The sequence below is a fragment of the Cricetulus griseus genome, chromosome 7 (assembly GCF_003668045.3).
Source record: "Cricetulus griseus strain 17A/GY chromosome 7, alternate assembly CriGri-PICRH-1.0, whole genome shotgun sequence".
NCBI lineage: Eukaryota > Metazoa > Chordata > Mammalia > Rodentia > Cricetidae > Cricetulus > Cricetulus griseus.
The window spans coordinates 110,604,612-110,626,400 of record NC_048600.1 but is presented as its reverse complement, the minus strand read 5'-3'; the positions used below and the strand labels follow the sequence as shown (position 1 = coordinate 110,626,400).

Below are 21,789 nucleotides of genomic sequence, written 5' to 3'. Positions count from 1 at the left end.
CATGGGGCATTGAGGACTGAGATTCCACTGCAGGACAAGGCAACAGGAAGGATGCAGGCATGCCCACATGCCCGGGACTAGGGAGAGTGTTCGTTTCTACCTCACACAACTGTACGACAGAGGCCAATATGTAAATCAAAATATCAAAGGTGAGGGCCTGTGAGGTAGCTCGGTAGGTAAGGTGCTTGCTGCCAAGTCTAAAGACCTGAGTTCAACTCTTGGGTTCCACATGGTAGAAGGAGAAAATTGAATCCTGCAAGCTGTCCTTTGACCTTGACATGTGTGACTTGGCATGTCTGTGTACTCCTTCCCCATAGTAATTAAATAAATGTACTAATAATTTTTAAAAGATCAAAGGCAAGCTGGGCATGCTGGCTCATGCCTATAATCTCAGCACCCAGGAGGCTGAGGCAGGAAGATTTCTCTAAATCTGAGGCCAGCCTAAGTTAGTAAGAACCTGTCTCAAAATGGGGGAAAATCACAAGGCCTAAACATGAGATATTCAACCCATTAAACAAAGAATGAGTGTTTAGGCACTTAAAAATATTGTTTTCTCCCAGTGGTGGAGGTGCACGCCTTTGATTCCAGCACTCATGGGGCAGAGGCAGGCAGAGTTCAAGGCCAGCCTGGTCTACAGAGTGAGTTCTAGGACAGCCAGGGCTACACTGAGAAACCATGTCTCAAAAAAACAAACAAACAAAAACAAAAAACAAAAGAAGAAATAATAAGAATTTTGTAAGATTTTAAACACTGTTTTTGGTTTTTAAACTAAAAAGTCTAAGAGAAATGGCAGCTGGCTGTGATGGTATAACCCGAAATCCCAGCATCCAGAAGGCTGAGGCAGGAGGATTGCTTCAAGTATGAAGTTATCCTGGGGTACATAGCAAGACCTTGTCTAAGAAAAAAAGTAAAAAGGCAGGGAGAGGAGGCTACAGAAAATAGCTGAAAAATCAACAAAGGTTACTGCATACCATATACAAAAAATGGTACGCAAATCAAGAGGAAAAAGATGGCCCAATAGAAGTACAGGAGCAGGGTATGAAGAAACAATTACAGAGAAAATGGAAACAACCAATAAACTATCGAAAAGAGGCTGACCTCCCTAGAAATGGGGGCAATACAATGAGACCATAATGAGACCCCATGCCCTCCTACTGATCAACAAAGCTTCAGACACTAACAACCAAGCTGGCGCTGTGACCCAGCGGCAGAGTGCAAGGCCTTGTGTTCCACGCCCAGACTTCGAAAAAGGAAAAAATAAACAAACAAGGTGTGGTGCTTTGATGAGGGATGTCATTCTGCATGTTGCGAACATGTGTTGCTTTTATTGGTTGATAAATAAAGCTGATTTGGCCAATGGCTAAGCAGGATAGAGCCAGGCAGGAAATTTAAACAAAGATTCGAGTGAAAGCAGGTAGAGTCAGGGAGATGCCATGTAGCTGCCGGAGAAGCAAGATGTGAACTAACAAGTCACCAGCCTCAGAGTAAAATATAAAATAATAAAAATGGGTTGATTTAATTGTGAGGGTTAGTCAGTAATATGCCTGAGCCACTGGCCAAACAATTATAATTAATATTAAGCTACTGAGTATTTTCGAGAACTGACAAACCTGCATTTGCAATGATAGCTACCTGCCTGCAATTCCACATACTCAGGAGGCAGAGGTAGGGGACAATCAGAAATTCAAGCCTGAGTAACGTATTGTTGTCTCAAATGAAATAACAAGGGGTGAAGAGATGGCTCAGCAGTTAAAAGCACTTGCTGCTCCTACAGAGGACCCAAGTTCAATCCCCAGCACTCACACTGCAACTCCAGTTCCAGGGGCTCTGGAGCCCTATTCTAATCTCCTCAGGCACCAGGCACAGACATACACGCAGGCAAACTCCCATACACATAAAATAAAAGTGAATCTGTAGCCTATGCTTTTTCTGATTGCTTCTCTGCTGGTGGGTATTTGGATCACCCTCAAACCCTCTGTGGCTTCTCTGAATCTGTCCTTACAGGACTGGATGTGTTCTGTAGGTGGATGCTTAGATGTGGAGTGGTTAGTGAGTGTCTGTGCACCAGAGGAGGGAATTGGATCCCCCAGAAGTGGAGCTGCAGATGGTTTTGAGCCACTATGTAGATGTTGGGAATTAAACTGGGGCCTTCTAGAAGAGCAACAAGTACTCTTCAGTTCTGAGCCATCTCTCCAGCCCTGAGAACTGGCTCAACAGTGAGGCCACAGCCTGTTCACACTGGCTCTGCAGATACAAATGCATGTCTTGATCCTAGTCTGTGTTGGGGACACCATGCCTGTGGCTTGAAATAAATCACAGTGAGAATATTTACACCATGGAAATTGGGAAATGCTACAAACTAGGACTTTTTCTCCTGTAGAATTAGTTGTGAACACTCACCAGCAGGCCTCTAAACTCACGCACTCCACCCCATGTTGGTCTGGGTGTCTCACAGCAGAAGGGTCAGGAAAGAAACACAACAGCATGGCAGAATCGGTTTGTCTGTCTACTCATGATTTTTGTTTTGGTTTGAGCTTTGAAACGGGGTCTCTCTACATATTCCAGGCTGTCCTAGAACTATATAGATCAAACTGGCCTCCAACTCAGAGATCTGTCTGCCTTTGCCTTCTGAGTGTTGGGACAAGGTGTGTGCTACCATGACTAGATTGTGGTTTTATTTGAGACAGGCTTCTATTTATAACTGTCTATGTAGCCGAGGTTAGCCTCAAAAGCATCATCCTCTTGCCCCAGCCTCCTGAATGCTGGGATTAAAGGCATGCACGGCTGTACATACTCATGCACCCGAGTACATGGACTAGAGATGGGCTTGCAGCCAGAAGCCTGTGGTGGAATACTGGCTGTGCCACTTATAGGCTGGGTGACCCCCATGTCTTGGCCCACGAGGGAATATGATAACAGTCCCTATTTGGGGAACCATTATAGGGAGTAGGGCTAGGCTATCGTGAATGCTCAGAGGGTGGCCATGACCTCAAGGAGGGAGGACAGAGTAACAGGATTGACACACAGCGGCAGAAGCTCCATGTTTTACATGCACAAATTTCTTTGGTGTTTTTTTAAATATAATAAAAATAAATACGTATAAAATAGAACTCAAAATTAAAGCCAACAACTAAGAGTGAGAGGGAGAGGAAGGGAGAGGAAGAGAATATGTGTATGGCAGGGAGTGGGAAAAGGCTGGATGGTGTGTCCCTCTCTCACCCACTACTCACCATCAGTGAAGAGGGGCTCCGGCAGCTTTCGGAAGAAAGCCTTGAGCAGGCTGCTGATCACATTGAGGTCCTGCCAGCGCTAAAGAGGAGCAGAGCAGTCAGGACACAAGTATGCTCACCCAGGTGCCCAGGTGCCCAGGTGCCCATGTCCCCACGCCCAGTTCTAGGAGCAGCCAGGCCACCCACCTGCCCAGGCCTTCATGCCTGTCCAGAACACAACCTTGACTCCCGCTAGCCCAGTGGGCTCAATCCTGCCTACCACAGAAAGCAAAAGGACCCGAATGTGGGGGACAGACGTGAGGGGAGCTACCCCCACATAAGCATGCCCTGAACATCTTCAGTGTATACACAAGTGCCAGGGTCAGGCCTGACCCTCAGACCACCCTCTTCATCACAGCCTAGGTGTCCACAGCACAAGCCTCACTGCTAGCCCTAGTGGAACTCTCCACCTCACCCTTCACAGGACTGGCCCTCACCCTGCCTCCATCCCAAAGCCCAAGCACCCACAGATGCTGCCGCCCAGTAGGTCATCTGCACCACCTCCAACTTACTTCCAGGTGCTTGTTTCCTTGTTTATCACTATCTCCCATGAGCCTGTGCTCTGTGAGGAGCAGGGGTCCAAATGGCTCTAAGTGAGGGTTGATTTTGTGCCCCAGGAGTGTTTGGCAGTATCTGGGTCTTTCTCCATTTTCATATGTGTGTGTATGCATGTATGCATGTGTTTGGGAGTGTACATGTTCCTATATGTGGAGGCCTGATCTATCGCTCTTCCGCCTTATTTAATGAAGCAGGTCTTTCAATCAAACCCACATCTTTAATCTCAGAACTCGGGAGGCAGAGGTAGGCAGAACTATGCGAGTTCGAGGCCAGCCTGCTCTGAGGCCAGCCTGGTCTGCAGAGTGAGTTCAGGACAGCCAGGGCTACACAGGGAAACACTGTCTCAGAAAAAGAAAGATGTTGCTTATTACTAGCATGTTTGGGTGTGTGCACATGTGAAGGTCTGAGAACACAGTTTGGGAATCAGTTCTCTCCTTCCGCTTGGGTTCTGGGTGAGTTCAAACTCAGCATCAGGCTGTCGTGGTGGCAAGCACTTCCACCTGTTTAGATTTTTCTCCAGTCGGGCCATTTTGGTTCTCACAACTGGATAGAAAGAGCACTGCACACATGGATGGATAGAGGCTAGGGACCAGGGATGGTGCTAAATGTCCTCCAGTACAATGCACACATACATACACACACACACACACACACACACACACACACACACACACACACACGCTCGAGCACGAGCATCAAAACATAATTTGCCCCAAATGGCAAATTATGAGCTAAGGTAGAGAAACCCACAGAAACAGCTGACCCGAGATAGTGGGAGCTCACTGACTCCGGACTGACAGCTGGGGAACCTGCATAGGTCCAAAACAGGCCCTATGAATTCAGGTGACAGTGGATGGTTTGAGCAGGTGTGCACAGGGCCACTGGCAGCAGGACCAAGACCTATCCCTAGTGCATGATCTGGCTTTTTGGAGTCCATTTCCTACGGAGAGATACCTTGCTCAGCATAGACACAGTGGGGAGGGTGTTGGTCCTGCCTCAACACAGTGATGGAACAGACTTCCATCAAGAGGCCTTATCCTCTATGAGGAGTGGAATGGGGGGGGAGGTTGGAGGAGCAGGAGGAGGGGAGGGAGGGGCACTGGGATTGGTATTGTAATAAGAAACTGCTCTAATAAAGCAGAGAAGGAACCACCAGATCATTCTGTCCACCAGGGGGCACCAACACCCTACATGCTGTAGCTAGGAGCTAGACTTAACTACCCTGCTGGGAACCACTCACAACTGCCTAGAAAGCAAGGGAACATGAGCAACAGAAAGCACAATCCTATGCACTCATCACAAAGAGCCCCAGCTTAGTGCCTGATAGTCCCCAACATCACCCTCTCCACGGGCTCCACACAGAGCACTGACTTCCCACACATCTCCCAAAGCAACCCGTGCGAGTGAGCCTGCTACCAAACTACACAGCCAGCACACTGGGCATGCCTGCTTGACCCTGGGTCAGGCCAGCCATCCCTCCAGCTCTGGCCCCTCTTCTCCCTGGCTGAGGTGAGCTGCTGGGCTTCACTGCAGGCTGACCTGGTCTGGAGTAGCTCCTACAAGCCTCTCTCCAATCCTCACCTCCTCCCAGCCCTGAGGCCTGAGCACCACTCATCCCAGCTGCCAAACCTAAGATCTCTCAGCTCTGCCTCTGGTCTCTATGACAGTGTCTGTCCCCACCCCAGCCTCCAAAGAGCCCTGTCCTTCTGTCCTTCCAAGCTGGTGTCAGTCTGCCTTTTCCCAGACAGCAGACCCTTGGTCCCAGGCTGTCACATGACCCCTGAGGATACCATCAACCTATATAGGTGATGTACTATCACCCCAAATCCAATGGGGCTACAATCTGACTCTTATCTCCCCACCCTCTCCCCGCTTCAGCCTCTCGTCAAGCCGCTCTCTTCCTCATGCAGCCACCAGCTCTCCATTCTGATCTTTCTGCCTCTTTCCTCCCTCTCTCTCTGCCTCTACTTACCCAGGGCCTGCTGTAGCATCCTGACCCTCAGTGACCCCCACACACCTCAGGAGTTTCTTCCCTAGCTAGACTCTCGCTGTCCACTCACAGCTGTCACTAGCCCTCGGCATCATTCTCATTCTCTTGGCTGTGCTTTCCCAGTGTAACATCCACCCAAAGTCCCCTACTGTCCACTGGCTCAAGGCTGAAGACTCCAGGAACCCATCATACAACCTGGGCCTTACCATCCTCACCCCCAAACGCAGATGGCGTGCCCACTTCTTGTTCAGCCCTCAAACCCTTCCATGAGTTTTGAGCAATGCTGTCATTCCCTACTAGGGCTACCACTTGCTCTCCTACACCCTCAGGAACTCTGGAGGCTGCCCCTGCTCCAGCCCTTAGCAGTCAGTCACCCCTCCTCTTATATACAAGCACTTGATGGCAGATCACTCTTTTCTTTGTCCTTGATGTCATATCTATTTGTCTTCTCTGCCCATCTCCCAAAGACACAAATCCTCTGTCACAGGGTCTATGGTGCTTCACTAGCCAGATTCATGGCTTCTGCCCAAAGCCCTTTGCATTAGAACCCATTTGGTCAAATAAAAATCTTACATAGAAATCCAAGGCAGGCTTAGTGAGAGATGGCTCAACAGGCAAAGACATTGGCTGTCAAGCCTGATGACCTGAGTCCAATCAATCCCCAGGACCCACATGGGGGAAGGAGGGAACCAACTCCCACAAGTTGACTTCTGACCTCTACACATGTGCCATGACATATATAATACATGTGAGCCCCTCAACAAATAAATAAATAGATGTGAAAAAGTCTAAGGTAACATTCAAAGCAAAGCAGGGTGGCCCCTGTCCTAGTAAAGAAAGGAGGTCTTGACCTCTGTGTGGCCCCTCAGAGCTCCTCTGGGAACCCTCAAACTCTAGGAAGGACTTGAGAACTTCCGGCCATGCTACAAGCTCTTTGGTGTGATGTCACCACATCTACAAGTTTCTCTCAGCTTCAGCCTCCCTTTCCAGGCCACAGCCTTGGTGGCTAGCCACCCCAAGAACATGGCACAACCCATTCCCCAGGCCGGGGCTCTGTGTGCCTCAGTGGCCCATGGACTCCAGGCAGCATCCCATTTTTGTCCAGCCTGGTGCTAAAGGACTGCAGATGTGTGTGTGTGTGGGGGGGGGTTGACAGCAGGAGGCCTAAAATGCTCACTAGCTGGCTTTCTTAGAAATTTAATTCCCAGCAAGTGTGCAGCCTCCCTCTGCCCATATTTGACTTTAAATGAATGAACTAGGCCGCCCTAAGCACTCGTGTAAAACTGTCATCCAGCCAGGAGGACGGCTGCCCTGCTGGAGGCATTTATCTATAATCCTAGCACTTGGACGACAGAGGCAGAAACATCAGACTGGGCTACACAGAAGACCCTCTCTACAAAACAAAACACCTGCATCTGTCTTGGTACCCATCTGCCCAGGGTTGCATCTCTTTTTGGGCCAACCTTGGGGAGATGCCCACTAGGGCTGGCTGACCAGGCAGGCTTTCTCCTACCACCTCGACACTCTGGCCCAGGGATGGGTATAAAGTAGCGCATAGTGAGTTCCACCTGAGAGTCCACGGGAACCCTACCAGCAGCCCTGTCACACCTACCTCATCCTGCAGGTTGATATCACTGGGCCCACGGTTGAGCTGCTCCTGCAGGCTAGACACGACTGCATTGTTGCCAGGTACCCGGTATATGCCAGTGGATTCTAGTCCCCTTGCCTCCACAATACGACAACAGGCAGCCACGATCAGGGGGACACGCTGGGGGCACAGACAGCGGAGAGGGGTTAGGAACATGACTGGAAGTTATGCAGGGGAACACAAAGGCCAGAGGCACCGTAAGGACACCCAAGGAGATGAAGCCCTCCTGCCTTCCTCCTGAGGGTCAGAACTCATGTGAGCACTCCACTGACTGAGAAGGTACAAGCCAGGGTTGGTCTCAGTTCTGTAAAGCCCTCTGCAGGACTCTGGGATCCCATCCCCTCTTTGTGTGTGAGGAATGGGCTGATGCCATACTCCTACAGCCGTGGTCCCCTGACTCGGCCCTTCTGTGTACTGCCTGTTTCAAGCACTGCAGGGACCCACCTGGTTCTCAGTGGCAGGCTGGCAATCCTCCAACCGGATCCCAAATGCCCTTGGGGCAGCCTTCTTGTTCTTCTTGATAATGTTGATACCCCAGGGGGTTTTGGGAGCTGCAGCACTGTCTTCTGGGATGAACAGTGGCAAAGAGAACTAGGATCAGCTGGAGGAGCCCAGAGGGTTCCATGCCCTCAATGCCACATCCACACACTAGGACATAGGAACTTCATCCAGTGAGAGAAGGATTAAACGATGAGGTATTGAGCCCCCAAGAAGGAGAGCACAGCTCTGTAAAGGTTGTTGGTGACCTCAGGGACCAGCCCATCAAGTGGTAGTGTGTGGCACATTTTGGCAAAGGAAACACTTCCTTTTAAAAGTTTAACCCTCTGTGAGTTTGAGGCCAGGCTGATACACAAAGTGAATTCCAAGACAGCTAAGATTGCTACACAGAGAAACCCTGTTTCAAAAAACCAGAGGAAAAAAAAATCACTAAATTATATCACCAGGGCTGGTGTTAATATATATATATATATATGAAGCTAGGCAGTGGTGGTGCACGCCTTTAATCCCAGCACCCGGGAGGCAGAGGCAGGTGGATCTCTGTGAGTTCCAGGCCAGCCTGGTCTACAGAGTGAGTTCCAGGACAGTCTCCAAAGCTACACAGAGAAAACCTGTCTCAACAAACAAAAAAATATGTGTGTATGTGTGGTCTGTGTGTATATGTGTATGTCTGTGTGTGTGGTTTGTGTGTGTGTGTGTGTATGTGTATGTCTGTGTGTGGGGGTTGTGTGTGTATGTGTATGTCTGTGTGTGGGGGTTGTGTGTGTGTGTATGTCTGTGGGGGGTTGTGTGTGTGTGTATGTCTGTGTGTGGGGTTGTGTGTGTGTGTATGTCTGTGTGTGGGGGTTGTGTGTGTGTGTATGTCTGTGTGGGGGGGGTTGTGTGTATGTGTATGTCTTTGTGTGTTGTGTGTATGTGTATGTCTGTGTGTGGGTTGTGTGTGTGTATGTCTGTGTGTGGGGGTGTGTGTGTGTGTATGTCTGTGTGTGGGGGTTGTGTGTATGTGTATGTCTGTGTGTGGGGGTTGTGTGTGTGTGTATGTCTGTGTGTGGGGTTGTGTGTGTGTGTATGTCTGTGTGTGGGGGTTGTGTGTGTGTGTATGTCTGTGTGGGGGGGGTTGTGTGTATGTGTATGTCTTTGTGTGTAGGATGTGTGTATGTGTATGTCTGTGTGTGGGGTTGTGTGTGTGTATGTCTGTGTGTGGGGGTTGTGTGTGTATGTGTATGTCTGTGTGTGGGAGGGGGGGTGTGCACCAATTCAGGAGCCAATAGCTGACAGAGGTGTTGGATCTCCTAGAAGCGGGAGCTACAGGTAGTCGTGAGCTCTGGGAACCCAACTCAGGCCCTCTCAGAAGCAGAAAGTGCTCTTAGCCACTGAGCCATCTCTCCAGCCCAGGAAGTGCTTCCTAATAGCCCAGGGTATAAAGACGGATGCTGCCCTCAGAGTGCAGAGTGAACCCTCTCAATCCCAAAGGACACAGAGACCAGAGAACCATCCAACAAGAATGTTGTGGAAGTTAATTGAGATGGATCAGAAGCTTCCAGCCCTGAAACCTTGAGGCTCCAGACCCTTGTAGGGCAGACATGGGAAATAACCCTGAACACACACTGCCCAACACAAGCACACAAAGGGCACCCAGCCCTCCTACCCTTGCTTCCTGCAGGTTGGTCCTGAGTCCTGAGTCCTCGGACTGCAGTCTGCTTGAGGAATTCAGACTTGAGGCCTCCCAGGCCCCGAGAGCCTTTAGGGGAGGAATCAGCTTTAGGCCCAGAGCTATGGCTGCGGAAGTAAAAAGGAAGGGGGGACGTGTCTTCATCTGGGATGATCCAGCATGCTACTCTCACTGGCCTCCATCCCCTCCAACTAGAGACGATTCCCCCAGGCCTGTCTGAGGACCAGATCCCTGGCTGGGAACTCCCAACCCTGTAGGATTTCCTCCCCACCACAGGCTGCTCCCCGAGAACAGGCCCTTACCTCACTTTTCGATAATCATTAAGCTTCTTGCTGATCAGAGCTTGGTTGGCACAGCCGGGGTCCTGCAGCAGGGGAGGAGAGAGAAACCACATCAGTGCCCACAGACCACTTCCACCAGAGCTCCTCCCTGGCCCCTGCCTCAGCCTTGCCTCTATCCACCAGGTGGACAGCATAGACCCTGGATGGACAAAGGCCAGGCTAGACTCCCTGGCAGCTGGGTGACTTTGGGTAAGCCACCTAACATCTCTGAGCCTCAGTCACCTTGGCAATAAGCATAGTGGAGCTAGACAAAGCAGCCCTCTGGGTTGGGTGCAAAACTGTGTAGCACTCCCCTCAAGCCTGTCAGGTATGGAGGGCACAACCAAGACAGGAGGCCACTATAGCAACTAAGGAGAAAACTTGGCCAGGCCTTCAGAACAGGGGATCCAGGCTCCCTAGAAGGGGAGGACCCCATCAGTGAAAGGGCTTATTTTCAGAAAGAGGGCTATCCAGGTGCCACTAGGGCGGTGCCTAGGTTCACCACCCTTGGTGGATGCAAGCCTTCAAGCCCAAGACTGTACCTTTCTCTGCACAGGTATGTCCAATGACCTCTGGGCATATCAAACCAAAAGGAGACACTGGCAGTTCCCAAGAGAGATGCCATATTTCTTAAGCTGTCTCCAAATCACTTAGCCTAATGCTGCCCACCTGCTGCCAAAGGCTAAAGCCTCTGGTTAAGGTCAGTGTGACTGTCCCCCAAATTAGTACACTTAGGCAGGACAGGTCATTCTGCAACCGGCTCCATGGAGATTGTCTGTCCTGCCAAAGGCTATGGCTGCCAGGAGCTGACCTCTCTGGGCCACAGCTTGCCCAAGGCAGCCCCAACAATAACAGTAATTACTGTCATTACTGCAGTTGTTATTGTGTCTGCTGGTCAGTGGACCCTGAGGATGCCAGCTGCCCTGAAATCACTGTGTATGTGTCTGTCCTCACACCCAAACCCAGGTAGGCAGTCCCAAGGTGGACTCAATAGCTCTGTTTTCTAGGGGAGGGAGTGAGGCTCAGAGTGGCCACCCTAGGTCACAGCAGCTAAGAGGAGGCCTGCCTTGCCCTGCCCCTGCCTTGCCCTGGTGGCCCGCTGGGCACAAGCCCAGGGCCTCACCTCGCCCTCGGCCCTGCTGTTCTCCCGGATCGCTCTGATCCAGCCCAGCATGTCATCCCGATCCTCAGCCTGAAAGAGATATTCACAGAAGTCAGCGGTGGTCAGCCGGAACACGTGCCTCCTCTTGGTCTCGCTGTAGGAGATGTCCACCAGGCAGGAGCCGATGCAGACGGGCGCCGCCTCGTCCTCACCTGCGGCCGCCGCAGCCCCCGCAGCCGCTGGCCCGGGCTCCCTCCGCTCCTTGCTCAACGAGAGCGAGCGTGCCCGCAGCACAGCATAGACACGCTTCCACTGGCGCAGGCCGCCGCCAGCTTTCTGCAGGGAGACACAGGGTGGGAGAGACAGGGCAGCGATGAGAGCCAGGCCTGCCACGGGTCTGCCCGAGACTGAGAAGCAGCAGGCTGTGGACCACAGCGGAAACAGACCCCAGCCCATCCCACCACCCCACAAACACCTGGACAGCCTCCAGCCAACAGCCCAATGCTGGGCCCTCAGTCCACTTGCTCAGACCTCTCTATGTACCACTTAGACGCCCAAGATGCCAACCTCTTCCCACTATAAATGCCAGTATTGCCAGGCAGGGACCTAGAAGAGGCTGGGAGAAGGAACAGGGGCGCCAATCAGCACTGAGTCCTTATAAAAAAATCTCACCGTCCCCTGTGCATCACCCTCAAAAAAAAAAAAAAAAAAAAAAGGGATGGTCAGGAGCTGTCCTCCCTCAAGACTCCTCCCTCAGACTCCCCAAAGGGTGTCCTGCCTGAAAGCCATTCTGAGTCACCTGGGATCGTCATGTCCCCAAAGCCAGTGGCTGCTTCTGGCCCTTGCCTCACTATTCTATGGCAGCATTTGACACAGTAGCCTCTCCTTTTTCTTGTTGTTTTCTTTTGTTTTTCTTGAGACAGGGTTTGTCTGTGTAGCCCTGGCTATCATGGAACTCACTATGTGGACCAGGCTGGCCTAGAACTCACAGAGATTCGCCCGCCTCTGCCTCCCTGGTGTTGGGATTAAAAGCATGTGCCGCCATGCCTGGCTTCTTTCCCTTTCAATGCCTCTTTGGCATATAAGGCCCATGTTCTGGGTCCTTCCAATCTCTCTGTCCCTCTCTTGGACCCCTTCATAGTTTTTCACTCATGCTCTGTACCTATAGTTCATTCTATTTTACCCCATTTTTATTTTATGTGTGAGTGTTTTGTCTACATCTATGTGCACCATATATGTGTTTGGAGCCTGCAGAAGTCAGATCCCCTGGACCTGAAGTTACAGATGGCTGTGAGCTGTCGTGTGGGTGCTGGGAACTGAGCCTGGATCCTCTGCAAGAGGAACATGTGCTCTTGACCACTGAGCCACGACCCCAGTCCAACCTATAGTTCTTTCTTACCCAGGGTGTACTGCCACTTGGAGACATTTGTCTAGAGACACGGTGGATGGGAGGGAGAGGTGGTGCTTAGCAGATGGCAGCCAAGGGTGGCACTGGCCACCCACTTATCCAGACAGCACCCCACAGGACAGCACTGGCCACCCACTTATGCAGACAGCACCCCACAGGACAGCACTGGCCATCCAGCTATGCAGACAGCACCCCACAGCATCAGTCCTGGCTCAACAGACAACCAAGAACAAGAAGGAGACCTGCCTGGCATGAGGCCTCAGGGCTTTGTGCTGAGCAACCCTCACCCTGCACACCTCAGGCAGGGACACTATGCACACCTCCTGCAGGGACACTATGCACACCTGTGGCTTTCAACAGTCGACTGCTCATGGCAACTCCCAACTTGTACAGTGCCAGCCTGTACCAGCCCAATCTTGAATGGCTCATAGCCAGCTCAGCAACAACCCCCCTCCCCAATTTGCATGACACAAGGGTAGGTCCCATGCTCTTTCCTCACTGTAGTGCATGTGTCTCTGCCCTCAAACCTGTTCTCCACCCTCATGTCACCTTTCCCAGCTCAGTCAATCCACCCAGTTGCCCGAAACCTGGGAGTTGTCCTTGACATCCAGCTCATCAGAATCAACTCCCCTGCTTTCAGAGTGCCACCTGTCCCAACCTGGAACGCTGCCACCCTGCCTGCCTCATTGACTCCTCTCACCTGGGCAGCAGCACCAGGTCTTCCCAGCCCCTCTCACCTTGGTCCTCCAGGCGGTAGCCCCACCATCATTTCTACAGTGAAAGAGCTTACCTGTGTAGCCCCTTGAACCAAACAGAAGATCCTGAGGTCCCATTGTGACCCTCTCCAAACTCATCTCCCTGCTTCCACTTCCTCGATCTGTCAAGTCACCAGGCCTTTGCCTACCAGTGACGGGCACAGCCTTCTGTTCTCAGGGCCTGTGCACTAGCCGTTCTTCTCCGATGGCCTGTATTCTGTCTGTCTGTCTGTCTGTCTGTCTGTCTGTCTGTCTGTCTGTCTCTCTCTCTCTCTCTCTCTCTCTCCCTCTTCATCTCTCCCCCTCTCTCTCTCATTTATTTATGCATTTATTTTATATGGGTGGGGAAATGTGGGTGTGTCATGGCAAGCTATCAAAAGCCAAAGAACAACTTGCAGCAACGAGTTCCCTACTCCACCATATAGGTCTCAGGAATCAAGCTCAGGTCGCCAGGCTTGGTAGCAAGCACCCTCAGCTGCTGAACCATCTAGTCATCCCTCTCCCCCTTTTGTCTTTTCTGTTGCATTAGAGATTGAACTCAGGACCTGTATGTACATGTCAGGTAAGCCTTCTACACTGAGCTAGATTCCCCAGCCCTTAGCCCTGACTGTCCTAGAACTCTATGTAGCCTGGTTGTCTTGGAACTTGCTCTGAAGACCAGACTGGTTTTGAACTCAGAGATCCGCCTGCCTCTGCCTCCCAGGTGTTGGGACTAAAGGTGTGAGCCACCAACGCCCCAGATGTGCTTGAATCTTTGTGCCTTGGATTCCCAAGTGTTCAGCTTCTCTCACTTCTTTATGTGGCTTCCTCCTTCATCAGACTCCTCTAAGTCACCAGCATCAGCTGCTTGATAAGGTGCCTCAGACTATTTTATTGCCCTGCAGATAGCCCCATAACCTCAGGTCCAGGCTGTGAGTTTCCTGGGTACAAAGCAAGCTGCTTGGACAGGTGCTCTAAGCCCAGGGCTGGGTGCAAGTCAAATGTTCATTAGCTAATATTGAGTATGCTCTATGTCCTGATGGTGGGGCTCCAGAGCCCTCCAGAAAGCAGGGCCGGAGCAGCCAGGCCCAGCTTCCCTTAGGGTAGATCCCAAGGTATGCCATCACAGAGCTGCTGGACCAAGACAGTGCCAACTGGAGCAGCCCTACCACTAATGTAATAAATTAAACTCTTGTTCCAAGAGAATAACCATGTTAGCATGAGGTGGCCCTAAGGGCCCCTCTAAGTCTAAACCCTGAATAAGTCCCTCTCTGGCATCAATGTCGCTGATAATAAACACTGAGAGTTAAGTGGCAAGGGTCCATGGCCATGTCCCTCAGCTGTGACCCTGGCATAAGGAATACCACATGCATGTGCCCATCCTCTTTCTGGCCACTGGTGGTCTCTAAAGCTGGCAGAGGGTGGGAGAGAGAGGCTGGGACCACCAGCGTAGACGACATGAGGTGACAAAACAGGACCCCAGACAGAACCCGGGTCTGCAGCTGACTCTAGGATCCTTCTTTTACTTCCTGGGCACGGCCCCAGGTTAACAAGTGACATTGGGCTTTGGCCAGCAAGAGAGTGGAAAGAAGCCCCTGTACTTCAGAAATGGTCAGTGAATCAAGGAGCCAGTGTCTTTCCCTGCCCAGAAAACACTGAAGCTAGGCTGCCAGGGTCACTGAAAGCTGGGGCCAGTCTCTCTGGGAGAAATGCCAGTTAAGACATTTCTCTACCATGGGCTTAGAGGATATTTCCACACCGGGCTCTGCTTGTACAGCTCACAAAGCCACCTTCCCCTCCTAGTCCACCCCATCTTGGAGTGGCTGCTATCTTCCTAGGTCTTTTTAGTTTCCTGCTAGCCTTACCTCCCCAGTTCCCACTTCCTGTCAAGAATATGCTGTGGAACTGGTCTTTAATCCCAGCCCTGGAGAGGCAGAGACAGATGGATTTGAATTCGAGGTCAACCTCATCTACAGAGCAAGTTTCAGGACAGCTAGGGCTACACAGAGAAACCCTGTCTCATAAAACCAAAACAAAACAAAAAACTCATGGTCCTTGTCTTCTCCCTGGACCTGAGGCCACGGGTACCTGTGCTCACCTGGTGGTCCTCCCTGTATGCCATACCTATGTTTCCATTCACAGAACCTCAGCTAGAGTGCATGGAGGGTCACAGAGCTCCAACAGAGCTTCCTCTTCCCAAGTCTGCTCCTCAAGTGGCCAGAAACTCAAGGGAGAGTCCCTCCCACCAGCCAAGCCAGGAAGCCAGGAACCTCAGCCTGCCCTCTACCTTCCTCAGCCCCAGGGCCATCGGCCAACCTTTTCCCTAGAATCTCTTACAGACAGCCCCTGATCACATAAAGAACAGCAATGGTGCTGACTCCTCCCAGCACAGACACTCTAGCCTTCTGTGGCACACATCTCCCCAAGCCACCCCATCTCAGGACAGAAAGGTTCCCTGGGTACCAAGCCTCCACTTCACCTTCTGCTATCTGTTCTGAAATCTAGGAAATGTGGCTCCTGGCACCTCCTCTGAGCCTCTCTCCAGCCCTCAATGAGGGGGTCTCATCCAGGGTGCTTCGTCCCATCTACACCCACATACTTCATGTCACAGCCCCCTAAACCCTATCCTGCTAAGCCTCTAAACTCCCCATGCTGACAGGGAATGCACCTGTCACTGAGGAGCAGTTAGCACTTTCTTTGTAGTCATCAACCCCAAGAGGGCAGGACTCACCAGGTAAGCTGGCCCCATCACCTAAGTCCCTAGAAGCTTAACAGACCCTCAGGAGCTGGAGGCTTTGTGTCTGTAAACTCCAGAGCTCCCTAGTCTCTACTTCTGCCCTCTTGACTCATCTTACAGCTCAGGGAAGTCAAAGTGGCTCCTCAAGCCATATGCTCACAGCTGTGTGTAGGAATTCAAAGTCTGATTATTTCAAAGTTTATTCTTTCCAGGTACCACCCTAGAGGCACCTCTTCTACAGGTTCCATAACAGTGGATTTAACCAACCATGAATCAAAAAACTCAGGAAAAAAAAAAAAAAAAACCTCTGCATCTGTACTAAGGGATACAGACTTTTTCACTCAGCATTCCACAAACAACCCACTGTAACAACTATTTACGTGGTATTACACAGTATGAGGCAGCAAATGCCATGGAGAGATGACTTACACAGCATGGGAGGATTGCATCAGCTGCATGCACATACTAATTTGCTTTATATAAGGGACTTGAGTGTCCATGGATGTCTGGTACGGGGGGGGGGGGGGGGAGGGGGGGGGCTTCCGGGCCATCCCCTTAGAAACTGAGGGAGACCTGTAATGGCATTAAGGCAGAAAAACAGAAGCCCCCAAGTGTCAAGCTCTGGTAACCTGGTAACCCCAGCCCCACTCCCCCCCCACAACTCTTTCAGCAATGATAGGAATGGAGCCAGGCCCTTCCATAGGTCAGGCAAGAGTTCTGTAAGGAGAGCCCACAAGAAACACTAGTGTGTGTGTGTGTGTGTGTGCGTGTGCGTGTGCGTGTGCGTGTGTGTGTTGTGACTAAGGCCTAAAACCAGGCCCTTGTGCCTGCAGGGCAAACAGTCTGCCAAAAATCTACATTCCCAGACTTTGTGTAACATTTTATTTATTGTTTGTTTGTTTGTTTTGAGACAGGGTTTCTCTGTGTAGCCCTGGATGCCCTGGAACTCACTCTGTAAACTAGGCTAGCCTCAAACTCAGAAATCACCTGCTTTTGTCTCCCAAGCACTGGGATTAAAAGCATGAGCCACCACTGCCTGACCACATTTTATTTTGAGACAGAATTTTAGTAAGTTGCCCAGGCTGGCCTTGACTCACTCTGTAGCCTAGACAAGTCATGAACTCTCCATCCTCCTGTCTTAGCCTCCCAAACAGCTTGGACTACAGACCCGTCTCACCACACCTGGTATAGTACACCCTTTGTTCAGACCATGTCTTTAAATGCCTAGCAGCAGGTTAGGAAAAGCATTAGTCAGCATCCCTTATAGACACTGAGTCACAGCACTAGGGACAGAGCCCTCTGAGCAACAAGTCATGCCATCAAGACTCAAGGCCAAGTTTGTCTGAACCACCTGCCTCCTTTTTCTCCCTCTTCCCAGTCCAGGGCCCTCAGCATAGGACTCAAGATCAGGCCTGGTACATCAAGCCCCCCTTCTCTTCTGATCCTATTTGTCCCCTCCTGCCTACCTCCTCACCCACTCCACAGGCCCTTGCCTCTCACCTGGATTGTGTGGTGGCAATCTTCTAAATGGTCTTCTTACTCCAGGCATCCCTCACTAAGTCACCCCAGGAAGCCAGACAAGCATTTGAAAGCTCTAACTCTCCCAAGGGTTCCAGTTGCCCTTAAGCTAAGTCTGTAACCCGAGGACCTCACAGGGCCCTGGGAAAATTGGCTTCTGCTTCTTTCTTGGGCCTCAGCATCACCTTGGCCTTGCTCCTTTACCATAAACCCCAGTGGTCACTCAGGGTCACTGAGGAATGGTTTGTCGGGACTCCAAACATAGCTTGCTGTGTACTTCCACAGCAGGCAGTGCCTCTCTGTTCCTCCCTTTTCAGGGGTTTGGTAACCCCCCTCTCCCAAAAGTTCTTCCTAGCATCTACCCTTGAGTCGTCAGGCTGTAGCCTAAAGTGGATTTTTTTCTGGCTCCAGAGGCTTCAGGGCAGGTATAAGAGGATCTGGGAAGTTCTGTCAGAACCAGCTTCCATTCAGCTGGGACCTCCTTCCTCAGGCCACCTTACCTTCCCCTTCTTGGTGAGGATCTGTTTATAACATAACCAGCCTTCTCTCCTGATGTCACTGAAGGTCGCATCTGAGAGGTCAGAGGTTGAGTGTCGCTTAGAGGGGGCATCAGCATCTTCAGAGGTGCCCCAGCTATCTAGAGACTGTACGGAGAAAACAGAAGGCAATTTAGGGTGGCTCCCATAGTACCGGCATCTCAGGAACCCCATGGACCACTGACAGCCACAAGGGCCTGGTGTATGTCTGTGCTGAACTCTGATGTGCTGTGTGATCTCATGGGACTTGCTTGTCCTCTCTGGACCATTTGTGTTGAGATCACAAGACCTCATGAAGAAGCCAGGAAGGAGGAAAGGTTCTGGTCTGCCAGCAGAATGCATGCCTCCCCACGCTGGAAAAGTCAACCAACCTGGGCCTTCCCTCAGTTTTACAGCCTTGAAGGAATTGAGGAAACAGGGGAAGCGACTGTGGCAATAAGGAGTTAAGTAAACAGGGGAAGCGGGAACATCAACACCAAGTAGAGATGGGACAGGTAGCCAAACCCACCAGGAGTTAAACGGGAAGTGATGGTGTCAACAGGAATCCAGCCTCAGAGCTGGCACATCCAGGGGAGAGCTCAGCAAGCTGAGGAAGTGAGAAAGGGGAGCCAGGTGGCCATGCCCCTAAGGTGCTAAGCTACCAAAAGCCATGTGCATGCGTGAGAGGAAAGTGCACAAACTACCAAAAAGAGAAAGGAAACAGCAACCATGGAGGTGTGGTTTCAGAGCAAGCCTCAGAGGGCCCCACAAAAGTACAGCAGTGTTACACTGTTCCTAGCATTCCCGGGGCTGAGGCAAGAAGGTTACAAGTCTGAGGCCAGCCTGGACTCAAATACTGTCTACAAGGTCTATCAAGACCCTGTCCTAAGAAAACCAAGGACTAGAAGGACAGTTCAGTGGTTAAAAGCACTGGCTGCTCTTGCAGAGGACCCATGTTCAGTTCCCAGCCCCCGCATGGCAGCTCACATGACTGTAACTCCAATGCTTTCTTCTGACTCCCACAGCAACAGGCATGAGCATGGTGCACATACATACACACAGGCAAAACACTCAAACACGTGCAAGAAAACAAATCTAAAATACATTTTAAAAGAATCTGAAAACTAACAAACACTGACAGGTCCAGCTTCAGGAGGCTCCCATGCCTCTGGCTTCCTTGGGCACCTGCACTCAGCTATGTACTCCCAGTCATACACACACAAACCTGTAGGTGTCTGGTCTGACCACTAAAAATAAATAAATAAATGGGGGAAGGAAGGGGAAAAAAGAAGGAAATTAGAGTTGGAAGCTAGGTGTGGTGGCACTGAAGAGGCAGAGGCAGGGGATTTCTGAGTTCAAAGCCAGCCTGGTCTACAGAGTGTGGCCAGTGATAGCTACATAGTAAGCCCCCGACTCAAAACAAACAGCAACAAAGAGTCGGAGATACTGCTCAGAGCTGTAGCCCTTGGTTCCATTCCCAGCACTGATGAGAGAGGGTGAAGAGAGAGGGAGAAAGAGAGAGAGAGAGAGAGAGAGAGAGAGAGAGAGAGAGAAAGTTGGTTTAAGACTTTCTAGCCAGGCGTTGGTGGCGCACGCCTTTAATCCAGCACTTGGGAGGCAGAGGCAGGTGGACTTCTGTGAGTTCCAGGCCAGCCTGGTCTCCAGAGCGAGTGCCAGGATAGGCTCCAAAGCTATACAGAGAAACCCTGTCTCAAAAAACCAAAAAAACTAAACAAACAAACAAACAACCCCCCCACACACACACACACACACACACTTTGGGGCTGGAGAGATGGCTCAGTGGTTAAGAGCACTGGTTGTTCTTCCAGAGGTTCGATTCCCAGCAACCACATGGTTGCTCACAACCATCTATAATGAGATCTGGTGCCCTCTTCTGGCCTGGGTACATGCAGACAGAACACTGTATACATAATAAACAAATCTTTAAAAAGAAAAAAAAAAAAAAAAGACTTTCTAGATTCAAGGACAAAGGCAAAGTCCTCAGGTGGCAGGAAGGTCACATGGGTGACATGAAGATGAGGGTACAGGAAAGGGGCCAGGAACCATAGTACTTTGTTTAGGAATCACAGGAACCTAGGACATACAGAGCTATCACACATGCATGTATACACACTCACACACATGCACACATGCACACACAAATGCACACACGTACTTTGCTGGCTTACCCCATCGGTGAAGAAGCTCCGAAGCATCCGTAGGCTGGGCACCCGGTTGGGAAGGCGCCTGGGGAGCAAAGACCCAAGGTGAGGGCTGTGGATGGCCCTAATTCTCCTCACCCACCCAAACCCATGCCCAACCTAGGAAAGCAGAAACCATCCCACCCCAGACAGACGGCCTCACCGGAGCACTCGGCCCTCATCCCGGAAAGTGTTGAGTCCATCATCACAGGACTTGGAGCGCTCTGTGGTGATGGCCAGTAGGTAGGAGGAGCGGCGGCCTGCCTTGATGCTGCCTGAAAAGGTGCCCACATGAGGTGTCGGGGTTAGAAAGGAGCAGGTTGGGAGATACCCTAGGAGCCCTTCCTGCCAGTCAGGGTCAGGAGTGGGCTCTCCCATGGGGCCCCAGAGGAAGCAAAAACCACCTGGAAGCAAACCTACATTGGGCATAAACCCCCAAGGACCAGGCAGCAGCAAAGGGGTGACACAGGGGGGCAATACTCACTGCAATCCTGGGAGTAATGGCGGCTGAGGGCAAAGGTGAACGTTGGTGAAGATGGGCTAGTGCCCAGGACAGGGGCTGAGTTCATGGCACTGGAGACTACTGCAGAGGCAGGGACATGCTTGGCTTGGAGGTCAATGCTGGGGCTGGTGGGCTCATCTGCCAGCAGAGGAAGGAAGGTGTGAAGGACACAAGCTGCCTGAATACCCCAGTCTTATCAGGCTCTGGACACACACAAGCTGCAAACCTCTCAACTCCTCCTCACTGGGGCATTTCTGACAACATGTTCGCTGCCCTGAGTGCCTCACCCACCAGACTGTGGTCAGGGAGTATATCCTCTTAGCAGGGGCTGAGCCTGCCCCGCATCAAGAGCACAGAGGAGTGGGACTGAGAACCCCATCAGATGGGTGGCTTCTGAGGACAAGCATTATGGCTTCCTATTAGACGGACACCTGACAGTGGCTCAGCTGGGATTTACTGAAACAGGGATAGATCCCCATTGCAGGCTGCTGATGGCATCACACCGTCTAAACTTCTTCCTCCGTTCCCAGGCTGCTCAGCTACAAACCCAGACCCAGGTCTTAGGCCAACATCATCATCTTGCATTTCAGGCTTTCTCCAAAGACCCCAGCCCAGCCCAGCCTGCATCTCACAGCCCTAACCCTTTTCTTGTTCTTTCTGCACTCCTATTCCCAATATGGAGACAAGGCACCACCCTCCAGGCAAGCCAGAGAACTGGGGATCACCCTTGCCTCCCTGCCTTCTAGCCTCCCCCACTCTACAGGCAGCCACCACAGCATCCTCTGTTCTTAGGGTGGAATCCAAGCTTGGCTTGGAATGGAAAGGACCACATGGCCTGGAAGAGCATTCTGCCTCTCCCACTGCGAGCTCTGCATATTCCCATTTATTCTGAATTCTCTTCCTCAGTCTACCTCCTTCTTAACCAAGTGTTTTACCAATATTTTCCCAGTGCCAACCACACCCATTTAGGCCACAGAGCTCTTCCCCATTCACAGAGCCTATCCATGTACTTTCTGTCTGATCATCCATCCCCTAGGTTAGCCACAGCCTAGCACAGTGCCTGATGTAAATATTTGTTGAAGGAATGTAGGACAAGTGGGAAAAAAAAAAACAATGA

The 21,789-nt window shown here is 51.2% G+C and overlaps 1 protein-coding gene across 1 annotated transcript in view; it reads right to left on the bottom strand.

Moving 5' to 3' along the window:
• The window catches only part of Arhgap23 (Rho GTPase activating protein 23), an 85,945-nt gene that overhangs the window by 26,533 nt on the left and 37,623 nt on the right, over nucleotides 1–21,789 (bottom strand). The window contains 10 exon segments of the mRNA XM_035447489.1: nucleotides 3,231–3,309; nucleotides 7,430–7,585; nucleotides 7,910–8,031; nucleotides 9,612–9,742; nucleotides 9,938–9,999; nucleotides 11,079–11,393; nucleotides 17,955–18,098; nucleotides 20,159–20,216; nucleotides 20,334–20,445; nucleotides 20,655–20,810. Coding sequence (XP_035303380.1) covers nucleotides 3,231–3,309; nucleotides 7,430–7,585; nucleotides 7,910–8,031; nucleotides 9,612–9,742; nucleotides 9,938–9,999; nucleotides 11,079–11,393; nucleotides 17,955–18,098; nucleotides 20,159–20,216; nucleotides 20,334–20,445; nucleotides 20,655–20,810 — 1,335 coding nt within the window.